This window comes from Ascaphus truei, chromosome 18, assembly GCF_040206685.1.
Source record: "Ascaphus truei isolate aAscTru1 chromosome 18, aAscTru1.hap1, whole genome shotgun sequence".
NCBI classification, from domain to species: domain Eukaryota; kingdom Metazoa; phylum Chordata; class Amphibia; order Anura; family Ascaphidae; genus Ascaphus; species Ascaphus truei.
The window spans coordinates 37,310,624-37,325,193 of record NC_134500.1 but is presented as its reverse complement, the minus strand read 5'-3'; the positions used below and the strand labels follow the sequence as shown (position 1 = coordinate 37,325,193).

At 44.8% G+C, this 14,570-nt stretch overlaps 2 protein-coding genes across 4 annotated transcripts in view; one reads left to right on the top strand and one right to left on the bottom strand.

The window, feature by feature from the left end:
* Window positions 1-6,293, bottom strand: part of MAN2C1 (mannosidase alpha class 2C member 1) — a 113,902-nt gene extending 107,609 nt beyond the window's left edge. Inside the window, exons 1-3 of one of the 3 annotated variants that reach the window (XM_075576120.1) lie at window positions 6,085-6,293; window positions 1,945-2,070; window positions 724-847 (exon numbers count right to left, since the gene is read on the bottom strand). In XM_075576120.1, coding sequence (XP_075432235.1) covers window positions 724-847; window positions 1,945-2,070; window positions 6,085-6,239 — 405 coding nt within the window. In that variant the 5' untranslated portion in view covers window positions 6,240-6,293. Of the gene's footprint in view, window positions 1-723; window positions 848-1,944; window positions 2,071-6,015 lie in introns of all 3 variants that reach the window. The other 2 variants (XM_075576121.1, XM_075576122.1) reach the window with 2 other exon arrangements.
* A 350-nt stretch (window positions 6,294-6,643) lies between these two features.
* SORD (sorbitol dehydrogenase) overlaps window positions 6,644-14,570 on the top strand; it is a 65,759-nt gene continuing 57,832 nt past the window's right edge. The window contains exons 1-2 of the mRNA XM_075576123.1: window positions 6,644-6,881; window positions 12,236-12,452. The gene's annotated coding sequence lies outside the window, so the exon portion shown is untranslated. The remainder of the gene's footprint in view (window positions 6,882-12,235; window positions 12,453-14,570) is intronic.

Below are 14,570 nucleotides of genomic sequence, written 5' to 3'. Positions count from 1 at the left end.
AGGTCTGTATTTCCCCTGTTGTGATCTAGCTCCCTTTTTAAATATAGGCACCACATCTGCTTTACGCCAATCTTGTGGTTGTAGTCCTTGAATATTAAATGTAATGGTTTGGCTATTACTGAGCTTAACTCCTTGAGAACTCTTGGATGTATGCCATCGGGGCCAGGTGCCTTATTAACTAATTTTTTCAAGCCGCCTATGAACTTCTTCCTCAGTTAACCAATTGTTCATTAATATGGAGGTTGTGGCTTCCTCCTGCGGCACTACTATTGAACTTGATTCTTCCCTGGTAAACACAGAGGCAAAGAATTTGTTTGATACCTATGCTTTTTCCTGATCTCCAATAATCTGCCTACCCATCTCACACTGAAAGGGTCCAATATTTTCTTTTCTCATTTTTTTGTTATTAAGGTACTAAGTGTTACAATATGAACATTGCAATATACAAAGGTATCAATGGACTCACAATGCAATGTTATTTAAAACGGAATATTTTACTGCACAACTGTTTTGAAAGGGGTTAGTTATCAGAAACCCGTGTAAAGATGTACTTTATTTGTGCAGCACAGCTCTGCCAAATAAGGAAAACTGCATAAAACAGAGATTTACACAACTTGGCTATGGGGCAAAGTGATCTGGCTCTGTGTCTGCATCGCTTCTGAAAGTCCGATAAGCAACAGCCCCTGCTCCATAAGTGTGCAGTAAATATGTGAGCTCTCTCACCTGGACTGGCTGGCCGTCCCTCCACACCATCCCCTCTCCATCGCTCTCCCATATTAGATGGACTTCCTGCCCCACCCAGTTCTTAGGGATGCTCAATTGCACTTTGAACCAACAGGTCCACCACCTGCGGAAAAAAACCCACACATTGCAATCTATATAATAAAGGGTTTTTTTAAAAAGGGAGAGGTTGGAAAATATAGTGGACTGCACTGTTCCTCCTGGAAACACAGAATATTCTGTTATAATGCAGAATATCACAACGTTTCCATAGGATTCAATGGTAGTTAGTGCAGGATATCACAATATATTCCACCAGAAGGGAACAATGAAGCTTGCAACATCTATAAACGTCTCACTTTCTGGCTTCTATACATTATACTGTGAAACAGTCCTCTGTACTGGAGAATAGAGCCGTTCCTCTTATTTGAACAGATGCACATGAAAGAAAGTCTTGGTCTTTTTTTGGTCAAACACAAAGAGGGGGAAATGGCTCCCGTTAAATGGTATTTAAAAAAAAAAAAATGAAAACCTTAACCATTTTTTATAGAACAAAATGATTATGTTTTGAGTAATTTCTGCCCTAATGCTATTCACTACCATACACCTGGAAGTCAGGTTTTATTTCATTTTCCATTCCATCTCAAACAATTGCATTATCTTTCTACTTCACAAAGAAAAATGAAGTTGAGAATGCTTATTCCCATTATAACGTTTCCCATTTTTATTTGTATATAAGCCTACTCCACAAACTTGTACACCAATAAATACGCGCTAGCTATGAAATACTTTGACAAAACATAACAGGAAACAATTACACTGTAATTAGGTTGTCATATCTTGCAGGTTTGAGAAAACGATCAGATACTGAAAGCTAGGTGCCCACAGCAGCCAACCACCTTTGCTTGAGGCAACCAAAAGGTCTCTGACCCAGACCTGTATTAAAAAATTCTATTGGAAAACAGTATTAAGAACTAAATGTGTCCCAGTAACCTCCGTTGCCATACTTCAGTGACACCAAGATATCCCTTCCTGATGGTGGCAATATGTGCTCAGTGGTGAGAAACCTTGGAGCACAATCCAAGTAGGTGTATACTCGGTATTACTCAATCACCACAGTCCGACTGGGCGGTTGAACATGCAACAAGTAAGCACACTGGCATTATGAATGCCTGAGATATAGAGCTATATAAAAACCCGGAATAATTGTTTTATGGCACTTACGTAGGTCCAAAGGTCTCTCCAATCGCGGTCGGTTTGAACGGTTTCTCCACTGCACGGCCATAGGGAATTCTCTCTTCGGTCAGGAAATAGGAGATACAATCTATAGGACATGTGGCTCCAAACAGCCTGGCAGATGAGAAAAGACAAGGTACATTTTCATGAGTCATTTCCCAGGCATGATACTTTGCAATGGAAAGCCCAACAAAGCATTAGCATCCCTCATCAGACCGACATAATATCCTCTACAGAAAATATTAACAACATTAATATTCTCCAAATAATAAAGCTCACATTATTATTATTAGGGCAGTTAAAATGTGGAATTCATTACCCATGGAGACTGTGATGGCAGATACAATAGATTTATTAAAAAAAAAAAAAAGATTGGACATCTTTTTAGATGGGAAAGGTATACAGGGATATACCCAATAAGTATACATGGGAAGGATGTTGATTCAGGGATTTATCCGATTGCTAATTCTTGGAGTCAGGAAGGAATTTATTTTTCCCCTTATGAGATATCATTGGATGATTTGTCACTGGGGTTTTTTGTTTGCCTTCCTCTGGATCAATGAGTAAGTATAGATATAGGATAAAGTATCTGTTGTCTAAAATTTAGCATAGGTTGAACTTGATGGACGTTCGTCTTTTTTCAACCTCATCTACTATGTAACTATATTATACACTATATTACAGGCATACCCCGCTTTAAGTACACTCACTTTAAGTACACTCGCGAGTAAGTACATATCGCCCAATAGGCAAACGGCAGCTCACGCATGCGCCTGTCATCACATCCTGAACAGCAATACCGGCTCCCTACCTGTACCGAAGCTGTGCGCAAGCAGGGAGACTATAGAGCCTGTTACAAATGCGTTATTTACATCAGTTATGCACGTATAGGACGATTGCAGTACAGTACATACATCGATAAGTGGAAAAAAGGTAGTGCTTCACTTTAAGTACATTTTCACTTTACATACATGCTCCGGTCCCATTGCGTACATTAATGCGGGGTATGCCTGTATACACTATGTGTCTTGCTTTAAAGAATAAGGGCATCATATGAGGTTGGTTAACATAATTAATATCATATAGTGACATTATTAATAGCCTAAGGCCGGTGGCATGGTCAGCGCTTAGCTGCTAACCCGCGCTGAGGCAGCAGACTTACCCCCGGCACCCTTTATGAGGGCGGCTTTAGGGGGCGCATCCGCAGGCAAGCGGAGGAGACAGATCAATTAAAGTTTTGGCGCTGAGGGGAGCGGATCGCCCAATGAGGGCGACCCAGCTCCGTGACGTCACTGGCCCGCCCCCAAACGGCGCACGCACTAAGGCCAGGGAAAGCACCCTATTTCCCTCGGCCGCCGCGTGCCTGCAGTCTCTATGGACTCAGCGTTACTCATAAGATGCTTAAGGCTGCGTCCCCGCTAGCGCTGAGCGGGCGGCGCTTGGCGAGGTGACTTGCATATAAATATATATGCAAGTCCCCGCACGCACATATGCGCGTGCACACACGCTCACCGGCGCCCTGCGCTTAGCTAAACAAAAATGTTATACTCTAGCGCGCTCAGCTTCCCCGGCATCGTCCAATGTGTTGTCTCAGATGAAGAACCTCTGGCGAAGAGTTACTAAGAGTTCCAACTAATACACCTGTCCATCTACATTTTCTATTTTTTCCCTTTGTTTTTTAAAATAATATTCATATAAACAGGATGTATACTCATTGATATGAAGCATCAGCAAATACTTAAATGGGGTCTCATAGATAAGTCTATTCCAGAGCTGGACAACTCCAGTCCTCAAAGGGTACCAACAGGCACCAAAAACAGATTGTAAGCTCATCTGGGCAGGGGCTGTGTCTAACATGTGCTGTGTACAACCACGCAATATGCTGTAATTGTGAAGCGCTTTGAGTCCCATTGGGAGAAAAACACAATATTAAATGTATTAATAATAATAATGAGGTCAGGTATTAAGGATATCCCTGCTTCAGCACAGGTGGCTCAGCCATTCTGACAGAGCCACCTGTGTTGAAGCAGGGATATCCTTAAAACCCGACCTGTTGGTGGCCCTTGAGGACTGGAGTTGTCTCCCCTGGTCTATCCACAATGCCTTTAGGTCCAGGACGTGGAGGATGAGACCTGTGCACAGATCACAATATGTTAGTTTTAACAATAAGACTATCCCAGTCCACACGTAGCTCCTGATTCACATGTGAGATTTCCGATTGTGACATAAAAGGATGAGAATGAGTGAGAAGCTGAAAGGCCAACGTGTGGGAACTGAGATTGGGTTTGTTATAGAGACATGCCAAACAGGCATCTATACAGTGACATACTCCCCCATGGCCATGCATATGCCAACACTCACAGGTACGCAGTGGGACGTGTGAAACCCCCATGGGCACGCAGGGGGACGTGTTAACCCCCCATGGGCACGCAGGGGGACGTGTTAAACCCCCATAGGCACGCAGTGGGACGTGTGAAACCCCCATGGGCACGCAGGGAGACGTGTTAACCCCCATAGGCACGCAGTGGGACGTGTGAAACCTCCATGGGCACGCAGGGGGAGGCGTGAAACCCCCATGGGCACGCAGGGGGACGTGTTAAACCCCCATGGGCACATGTGAAACCCCCATGGGCACGCAGTGGAAGGCGTGAAACCCCCATGGGCACGCAGTGGGAGGCGTGAAACCTCCATGGGCACGCAGTGGGAGGCGTGAAACCTCCATGGGCACGCAGTGGGACGCGTGAAACCCTCATGGGCACGCAGTGGGACGCGTGAAACCCTCATGGGCCCGCAGTGGGACGTGTTAAACCCCCATGGGCACGCAGTGGGACGCGTGAAACCCCCATGGGCATGCAGTGGGACGCGTGAAACCCCCATGGGCACGCAGGGGGACGTGTGAAACCCCCATGGGCACGCAGTGGGAGGCGTGAAACCCCCATGGGCACGCAGGGGGACGTGTGAAACCCCCATGGGCACGCAGTGGGACGCGTGAAACCCCCATGGGCACGCAGGGGGACATGTTAAACCTCCATGGGCACGCAGTGGGACGCGTGAAACCTCCATGGGCACGCAGGGGAACGTGTTAAACCCCCCATGAGCACGCAGGGGGACGTGTGAAACCCCCATGGGCACGCAGGGGGACGTGTTAACCCCCCATGGGCACGCAGTGGGCGTGTCAAACCCCCATAAGCACGCAGTGGGACGCGTGAAACCTCCATGGGCACGCAGGGGGACGTGTGAAACCTCCATGGGCACGCAGGGGGACGTGTGAAAACCCCATGGGCACGCAGGGGGACGTGTTAACCCCCCATGGGCCCGCAGTGGGCGTGTCAAACCCCCATGGGCACGCAGTGGGACACGTGAAACCTCCATGGGCACGCAGGGGGACGTGTGAAACCCCCATGGGCACGCAGGGAGACATGTTAAACCCCCATGGGCACGCAGGGGGACGTGTTAAACCCCCATGGGCACGCAGGGGGACGTGTTAACCCCCCATGGGCACGCAGTGGGCGTGTCAAACCCCCATGAGCACACAGTGGGACGCGTGAAACCTCCATGGGCACGCAGGGGGACGCGTGAAACCTCCATGGGCACGCAGGGGGACGTGTGAAAACCCCATGGGCACGCAGGGGGACGTGTCAAACCCCCATGGGCACGCAGGGGGACGTGTTAAACCCCCATGGTCACGCAGTGGGCGTGTCAAACCCCCATGGGCACGCAGTGGGACGCGTGAAACCTCCATGGGCACGCAGGGGGACGTGTGAAACCTCCATGGGCACGCAGGGGGACGTGTGAAACCTCCATGGGCACGCAGTGGGACGTGTGAAACCCCCATGGGCATGCAGGGGGACGTGTGAAACCCCCATGGGCACGCAGTGGGACGTGTGAAACCCCCATGGGCACGCAGTGGGACGTGTGAAACCTCCATGGGCATGCAGGGGGACGTGTGAAACCCCCATGGGCACGCAGTGGGACGTGTGAAACCTCCATGGGCACGCAGTGGGACGTGTGAAACCTCCATGGGCATGCCAATATGCATATAATGGGTATAATAAACACCACTGCTTGACACGTCCCCTATCCACATTCACTGCTCCTCCTGCACCGCATGTGGCCCGCCCCGCTCACTTTCCCCGGAGGTTGCAGTCAGTAAAGTATAGGCTAGAGATGAACTTCTCCACGCGCTCTAGTGTCGCCCTTCGGCTCTTCTGTACCAGAGCAGCACCAGTGCAGCGCGCGCGTGCCGCGTCTCCCCGGAGACCAGGGCTCGCGTGTAATTCCATAGGAAACGCTCTCCGGAACTGTGACACTGACAACAACTGTTGCAATCCGGAAGTAGGAAGCGGAAATACTCCGGAGCCCATCTTTGATATGGGAGAAAAAAAAGCAGTGAGTCCCGCCCCCCCTCCGTCTATGGGAGTTAAAGGGACACGTCAGACATAACTGCACTGATTGCCCAAATCAAATATGGCGACTCCCTCTCACATGGTTGCACTACCGTCATTCATTTATTAAATACTTTTACACAATGTTACAAATCAAATAAAAATCAACACAAGTGTCATTAGGCAAACAAGTTGTCAACATGTAAAAATGTAAGTTTGTGGCAATATCAGTGAAAGTGACATTAAAGCTGTAGTCCTCCCTAGCCCGCCCACTGCTTGTTGGCACCGGCACCGCTGCTGCTTGTGTAAAAGTAACTGGCTGCATGTGGCGTTGGATCTGGGGCGGGAAGAGGGGAATGAGACCTGTACATTGGTTTTAGTGTAGAGAAGAGGGGGAAGTAAGGCCACAGGAAGCTTTAATCATAGCTCTGACTTTATTACAGCTCCTTCTCAATACCACATGGAATCCACGTTTATATGATCCACTTACTGGCGCACCCCACAACTTCATTAGTATTTAACCCTCTGAGGACACCTCCGGTACGTATGTATATATATCTTTATTTCTATAGCGCCGACAGTGTACTCTGCGCTTCACAAAAAATACAGTGTAGGGAATTATAATAATACAATAAGTGCAGCAAAGTCAGACAATATAAAAGGAAATCCCTGCCCCGGAGAGCTTGCATTGGTATGCTGGGAGACTTAGGCTGCGTCCATAGAGGGGGGGAGCAGTGCTGAACAGCGCTGAAGCTGAGGCTCGCCTGCTGAAGCTGTGCGATTTCATGCACATGCAGGCGAGCCAGCGGGCGCAATCGGGAGGCGGGGCACTGACGTCGCTGGGCCAATCGCCCGGCGACGCACTGACGTCAAAGTCACGGCGCCGACATCACGGCGCCGTGACGTTGACGCTGCTTCGCGCTGATTGGATGTTTTCAGCCGACAGCGTGCTGAAAAACAGCTTGGCTGTCGGATGAAAAATCCAACTCCTCAGCACGCCTGCGGACGGTCGCGTGAGCCCCCTCTAAAGACATCCTCATTGAGGATGCAGGGGCTCAGCGCGGAACATCCGCGCGGCTCAGCGCTGCTTGTCCTTCTATGGACGCAGCCTAACAGAGACAGCAGGCGAGGGAACAAGTGCAGTAGATGGCAGTGCTTGGCCACAATGGTTGGTAGGAGTGACTGAGTGTGGGATAGTAGCCATGAGTGCAGGCTATTGTGATGCTTCTTTTGCAATGTGAGTTTTATGGTTGGTTGGTAAGTAGCTCTAACGAATGGATACAACTATTCAATGAGTTAGAGGGAATAAATTCAATTCCTGGATCTCAGGCGTGTGTTGTTGACAATCTGAGCCAGTTAGGACCTTAGGTGTCTGTTGAATGGGTCAAATGAATGGATAAATCTGTTTAATGAAACAGAAGGGGTGGATATATCTCTTATATCCCAGAGCGATATTGAAGGTAGCCCTATGTTTAACAATGAAGACATTTTGAGGGATCTTACTAGTCTCTATGAGGAGAGCGATAGAGATAAAAGTATATCTCATACAGGACTGAAGCCGAAATCTGTATTTTACACATATGAGTCAAAAGGTCCCCATATACAGCTCTTTGAGAAATTGGTGGAAAGAGATTTTGAATCAATGTGTAGTAACAATAGGTACATTAGGTGGTCCATGATAACCTTACACGCCAGGAGACACAGGCATTAAAGGATCTTAATGGGAATGAGGATCTAATTATCTGCCAAGCGGACAAAGGTGGGGGTATGGTTCTCCAAAACCGGGTAGATTACTTAATAGAAGCCTATCGGCTGCTAAGTGACAGTATATTGTACCAGAGGTTGGATAAAGATCCTACTGTCCAAAATCTCTTGGTTCAAGCCAAGACGGTAGGGCTCCTTAATGCTAAGGAATTCGAATATATTTTTAATTCTCTCCCACGCATACCAATCCTATACCACATTCCCAAGATCCACAAAACCCGTAAGGATACCCCTGGCCGTCCCATTGTGTCTGGAATAGATTCCATGACGGCGAACCTTTCTTGTTATGTTGGTTCTTTCCTTGCACCGCTCACTTCTGCATTGCCTTCATACCTGAAAGATAGTATGAAGGTTTTAAACTTACTGTTTAAGATCACATGGCAGGATCATTTTATTTGGTTAACCCTTGATGTTAGTTCGCTGTACACTTGCATCGAACATACACTAGGGATTCAAGCAATTATTTACGCCAACAAGACCAATTATCATCTGCACAACAGGAATTTATCATTGACAGTATTAAGTTTATTTTATACCACAATTTATTTTTCGTTTGAAGGAAAATTCTATATCCAGACCAATGGGATGGCCATGGGTACATGCTTTGCACCCAATTATGCGGACCTTTTTATGGGTTTGTGGGAGGAGCAGTATGTGTAGGCTCATAACCAGTTTTGTGAATATATAGTATTTTACGGTAGATATATTGATGACACCCTAATTATTTTTAAGGGTACGGAGAAATTGTTCCAAGCTAACAGATTTTGAGAATCAATCTAAAATTCTTGAACACAGATTCCTTGATAAAGGATACAATTCAAGTGTAGTTAAAGAAGCAATGCACAAAAGTTGGTAAAGATCTAGGAGTTCTTTGTCAATTCCTAGAGTTAAAAATCCCATAGGACAGGATACACCCATGTTAATTGCAAACAAGAGACATCTATTAGAAGGATTTTATATAAACATTAGGATATCCTAAAAATGGACCCCATTCTCAACCAAACACTTTCAGCTAAACCCAATGTAATTTTTAGAAACGCAAATCCAATCACCCCCCCGCCAGCCCCGCTCCAATCACCCCCCCGCCAGCCCCGCTCCAATCACCCCCCGCCAGCCCCGCTCCAATCACCCCCCGCCAGCCCCGCTCCAATCACCCCCCGCCAGCCCTGCTCCGATGCCAGCCCCGCTCCGACCCCCCCCCCCCCACCAGCCCCGCTCCGATCTCAGCTGCCGACACCAAAGGTAGGGAGGGGGAGGGCTGTGAGTGTGTGCTGTGTGCAGTGTGTGCTGTGAGTGTGTGCAGTGTGTGTGTGTGTGTGGAGTGTGTGCGGTGTGCTGTGACTGTGTACTGTGAGTGTGTGCAGTGTGCTGTGAGTGTATACAGTGTGTGTGGTGTGTTGTGCTGTGACTGTGTGAAGTGTGCTGTTAGTGTGTGCAGTGTGCTGTGAGTGTGTGCAGTGTGCTGTGAATGTGTGCAAACATTTTTTTATTTATTTTTTTAAATTCGGGGTCCGCGCTCAAACCCGCGTTATAGCGGATCGCTATATTGGGAAAACCATAAGGCCATTGAATGTGCGCATGGGTGAACATGTGAACGGTATAAGGAATGCCAAACGTTTGATTGAGAGAGGTAAAAGGTGCATAATCTTGAAGTTTAGGGGCCTAGAGATAGTGCAAAGAGATCCAAGGAAGAGGGGTATAGATCTAAAACTCCTCAGAGGGAACAATACCGGGTCTATTCACTACATAGTAAATACCTCTGGGCCTCAACAAACAGATTGAACTTCAACCATTTCTCAATGATCAAGGGATAACAATTGACAATAGAGATATAATAATGGTCACTTTAGGCTTAATGAGTTGGCCTATTGACTGATCACTATGTATTATTATATACAGTTTATATTTTTATATTTATTTATTATGATATGCCATTTGTACATAGTACCTATTTTGGTTGAGGTAATAATATTTCTATACTATATAAGATGTTCCATGCAAACCTTTATTTTTGTAGACATTTTGTAGAACTAAATATGCTGCCCTTTTATATGTAGGAATTTTAATATATGGTCTTGTACTATATGAGGTACAGTTATTTAAAATATTTTAATGTGAAGACAGTTATACCATAGTAATTTATCAGTACAACGTAATCAACTATAGGTATAAGAATGTAATGAATTTATACCATTTTAATTCAATATGACCCAATGGTAGGTGATCATTCCTTAAACTTATTTCCTATGGAATACTTCCCTTATGGTTTTAATCAATATAAGTGAGAGAATCAGATGGATTTTAATAGGCAGGGGATAATTTATGTGGAAAATGTATATGTTGTTTTAATGTTATGGTTGTTGTTGTGAGGTATATGTATTTCTGTGGTATATGTATTGTGTGGTTTGTGATTGTATTTTATTGTGGTCAATGTTGTCAATCACTGTGGAGATGTTAATATGTCACTAAGCTGAACTCTGGGATAATAATTGTGAGGTAGCAGCCTGTATATAAGGGGAATTCCCTAGAGGGTATGGATACACCCCCTGACAAGGCGTATGTTTACGCGAAATGCATTGGGAGTCCTTGCGGAAGACACGTGCTGTCATACGCAGGACGCGGCTTCAACCCCCCATCTCCCCCCCTTCTCCCAGAAGCCGGGCGTGCTGCTTGATCTCCGCAGCAGGCCAGTGTAGCCTTTTAGGACATTTAACATCAGTCAGCCCCAATCGGTATTGGTTTGGAGGGGCTAGCTACCAACTACTGGGATATAACTATTTAACATCTAGTCTAGTGGATGGAGTGGTCTGGGGATGTGCCGTTTCTGATGCCGCTCTGTTTTACAATGTAAGTGCTGTATTTTTTATTGATTTGAATATATAGCTTTTGTTAGTATTGATTCTGGTTCCTTCTTCCGCTTCTCTCTTTTGAGTATTTAGAGGCTAATGGGGCAAAGAAGTGGGAGACATGGGGAAGTACATTGTGGGCACAATATACTTACATACATAGCAGAGAAGCAAATTGGGAGACAATGTGTTAACTGCAAAGGTGGGAAAGAGGCAGTAAAGAGGCAAATACAGGCAGTCTCGGTTATCCGACACAATGCGTTACTCAAAATGGCGTTGGATAGCGAAACGTCTTAAGCGAAACACGTTTTCCATAGGAACACTGTTTAAATGAAAGGTTCCGTTCATGAAGGCATTTTTAACACTAAAATACACCAAATATTTTATGCAGGCAATAAGATATGGAGCACACACATAAATTATATAGTGTATGTACTGTATTATATATATATATTATTATAGTATATATATAAATTTAATATTATATATATATACACATAAACATCTTGCAAAGCGTTGTAAGAGCGTTGGATAAGCCGTTTTGGCGTTGTAAAATGAACCTACAGTAGTATGTATTGCATAGCGGTGGATAAGCCATTCGTTGTAAAGCAAAGCGTTGTAAAACAAGGATTGCCTGTAGTGTAAGGAGAGATTATACACACTATTGAATTGGTGAAACAGCTTAATTCACAGGCCATTAAATGTGCCTCTTATTCCCAGACTTTCTGCAGCAGGGCCTCAGGGAGATTAAGGCCATATTTACTAAGTGGCTCATCTCCTTAAGACACCTTTGTACTTGAAGACACTTATTGCCCCATTTAGGTGATTGGGCCATATAATAATAGTACTGGAAGGTGTCTTATAGAGTATCAGTGCTTAGTAATATACTGTAGCTGCAAATCCCCCATATGTAATGTGCCCATGAGCCTAAGAAAAGTTGCAGAGGCTTTGATAGTTACTGTGTCTGGTTCATTGTCACATTTAGTTAATGGTCAGTTCAGTGACTGCATACACAATATGAGTGATCCATCTCTAGTGGGTGGTGCAGTATAACTGGTAGTGTTATGAAGACCAGATAGAAAATGTAAGTCTGTAAACTTTGATTTTGCAGAACAGACACTACATACATTAAATCGAATACAAAACTTAGTTAAGTTTCACAACATAAACATTTGGCAAAATGGAGCAAAATATTAATTATTAGCTCTAATTAATTGGGTTACTTGTCTGAGTAAGCATAAAAACACATGCCAAGCATTATGAAACCATGTCTCTCCCTCACAGACCAAGGGTCAAAAACTGAAACAAAATCAAACAAACAGAAGATTCTGTTAAAAATTTAACCTGTAAGTCCGAAGGAGAGAAAAAGGCTACAAGCTAAAAGTCAAAGGAAAGACACATTCAGAGCGAGAAGGACACAGGCAATAATGGCAGCAACAAAGCTGGACAGGATGGGGAAAACCTGTCTGTGGTGGTCCATGGGATTGGAGATCTTCGTCTGGTAAGACACACATCTCCAATAATGAAACATCTTACTAGATTGAGAACATGTGTAGTCATATATCCTTATTCTGTGTTACCCTGGGTAAATCACATCATATGCCTTTACTTTACCCATCTGTATTTGTGTTAGAATTCGGTTTCACTTAGACACGGTTTCCAGACTGTAATGCCTGTATATTGTACCCAGATTCAACGTTACAATGCCTTGGTAGTGTGGTTTTAAAGCATTCCATAAATAACACCTTTGCTGTTAGCAAACAGGGTTGAGCGCGCTACAAATAGAATATATTCTGTTGTTAATAGGAATTTTAATAACAAGTGGAACCAGATAATGGTCACAGCTCTCCATACAGTAGCAAGAATGTTGGAATGATATAATTGGGAAAGCTGATATGCATTGGATTCAAGAAAGAAAGTGGTGTCTTCTTGTCACATAATATTGTAACAAAGTGAAAAATAGGCGCAAAAAACTTAGTTTGTGATTCTTACTTAATAGTAAAAAATGTATAGATTAATAATCCAGTGTATGTCACAATTATGCATACATATAAGTGAATATAAATTAACTAGTGCAGTGCAAAAAGTAAATGTGCAATACAAGAAAGTAATACATTTGAACCCCCTGCTCAAACCCTCTGGTGGGGTTCGTCTTCACTTGTCCCAAGATGTAGAAATTGGTTCTCAGATTCCAGGAGGAGCATAAAGGGGAAACAAAAACACAGAGATACTCTAAGTGTAGAGGTTCTTATATTTAGTAAGATGATGATGAAGTCTTGGCTCTTTTAGAAGGCCTACTTACAAAACGTCAGATATAATCAAGCAGTGTATGGGGGATTAACATCTCTCCCCAACAGGTGTGATATGAGGTAGCAGGTAGTCAGTGGCTATCACTCCAAAGACAGGTGTGGTAGAACTCAGCAAGGTTCACAGTGTTCAACAGGATAAGACGAAGCCGCATTCCTCTGGCGAAACGCGTAGAGTACCTTGGAGCTGAGGGGAGAGAAGCCGCCAGCTGCCCAGATACTGACAGACCCTATCCGGAGGTGACGTCAGACGCTACATTCACTGGGACGTGCCAGAGCTGCGGGCATCTGATCGCCACATACTGTGAGCAGCGTTCAGACCCAGGACTAACAGACGTCGGCGGGAGCAGGACGGTGAACCAGTGCGGCAGACGATTTCTCCCATACACTATACAAGTGTGAAAAGACTATTTTAATTGCATTATTGTAAGTGCACACTTTATATTTTAAACATAAAGCATTTTTGTACTTAGCTGATCTGTGCTATGGAGGTTCTCTCTCTCTTTTTCATGGGGGTCTTATCCTGTTGAACACTGGGAACCCTGCTGAGTTCTACCACACCTGTCTTTGGAGTGATAGCCACTGACTACCTGCTACCACACCTGTCGGGAGAGATGTTAATCCCCCTACACTGCTTGATTATAACGTTTTGTAAGTAGGCCTTCTAAAAGAGCCAAGACTTCATCACATTACTGAATATAAGAACCTCTACACTTAGAGTATCTCTGTGCTTCTTATCACATAATACATCTCAATCCTTTCCTCCGGAAATCTAGCCAGGCCATGCATTTTTTAAATTGCCAACAAATCGATAATTACATAAAAACAGCGAAGAAAATGTCAATAAAAATTAATGTGATGTGATCAGCCTTACTTTTTCCATTGCTGCGATCACACCGATTGTGGCCCAGGAGAATTAACGCTGCAGGGGGGTCCCATTGAAAGGAACGGACCCCTTCAGTGCAGACACGGCTTCCTCCTCCCCCAGCGCCGCATTTTCATCACTTTCGGTTGCGGTGCCGAAAACAGAAGGCCTGTCACATCTGTAGCTTATTTCCACTTAAATTATTAGTGTGGCATGAACTGCTTGTACTAGGTAAAGTGCTGGTTGGGTAATAAATACATAAACCAGTAGGCCTTTTGATTCTATTATTTGCATTTTACACAAATCCCATAGGATTCATTTCCTTAACACTGAACCCATATTATACAAAATAGACAGCCTCATCTAGTTATACCAACCTTTAGTACTTGGGTCAGACAGAGGTAACCTTCTCATGTAATCATTCACAAAAATTATCTATTTGACTTGT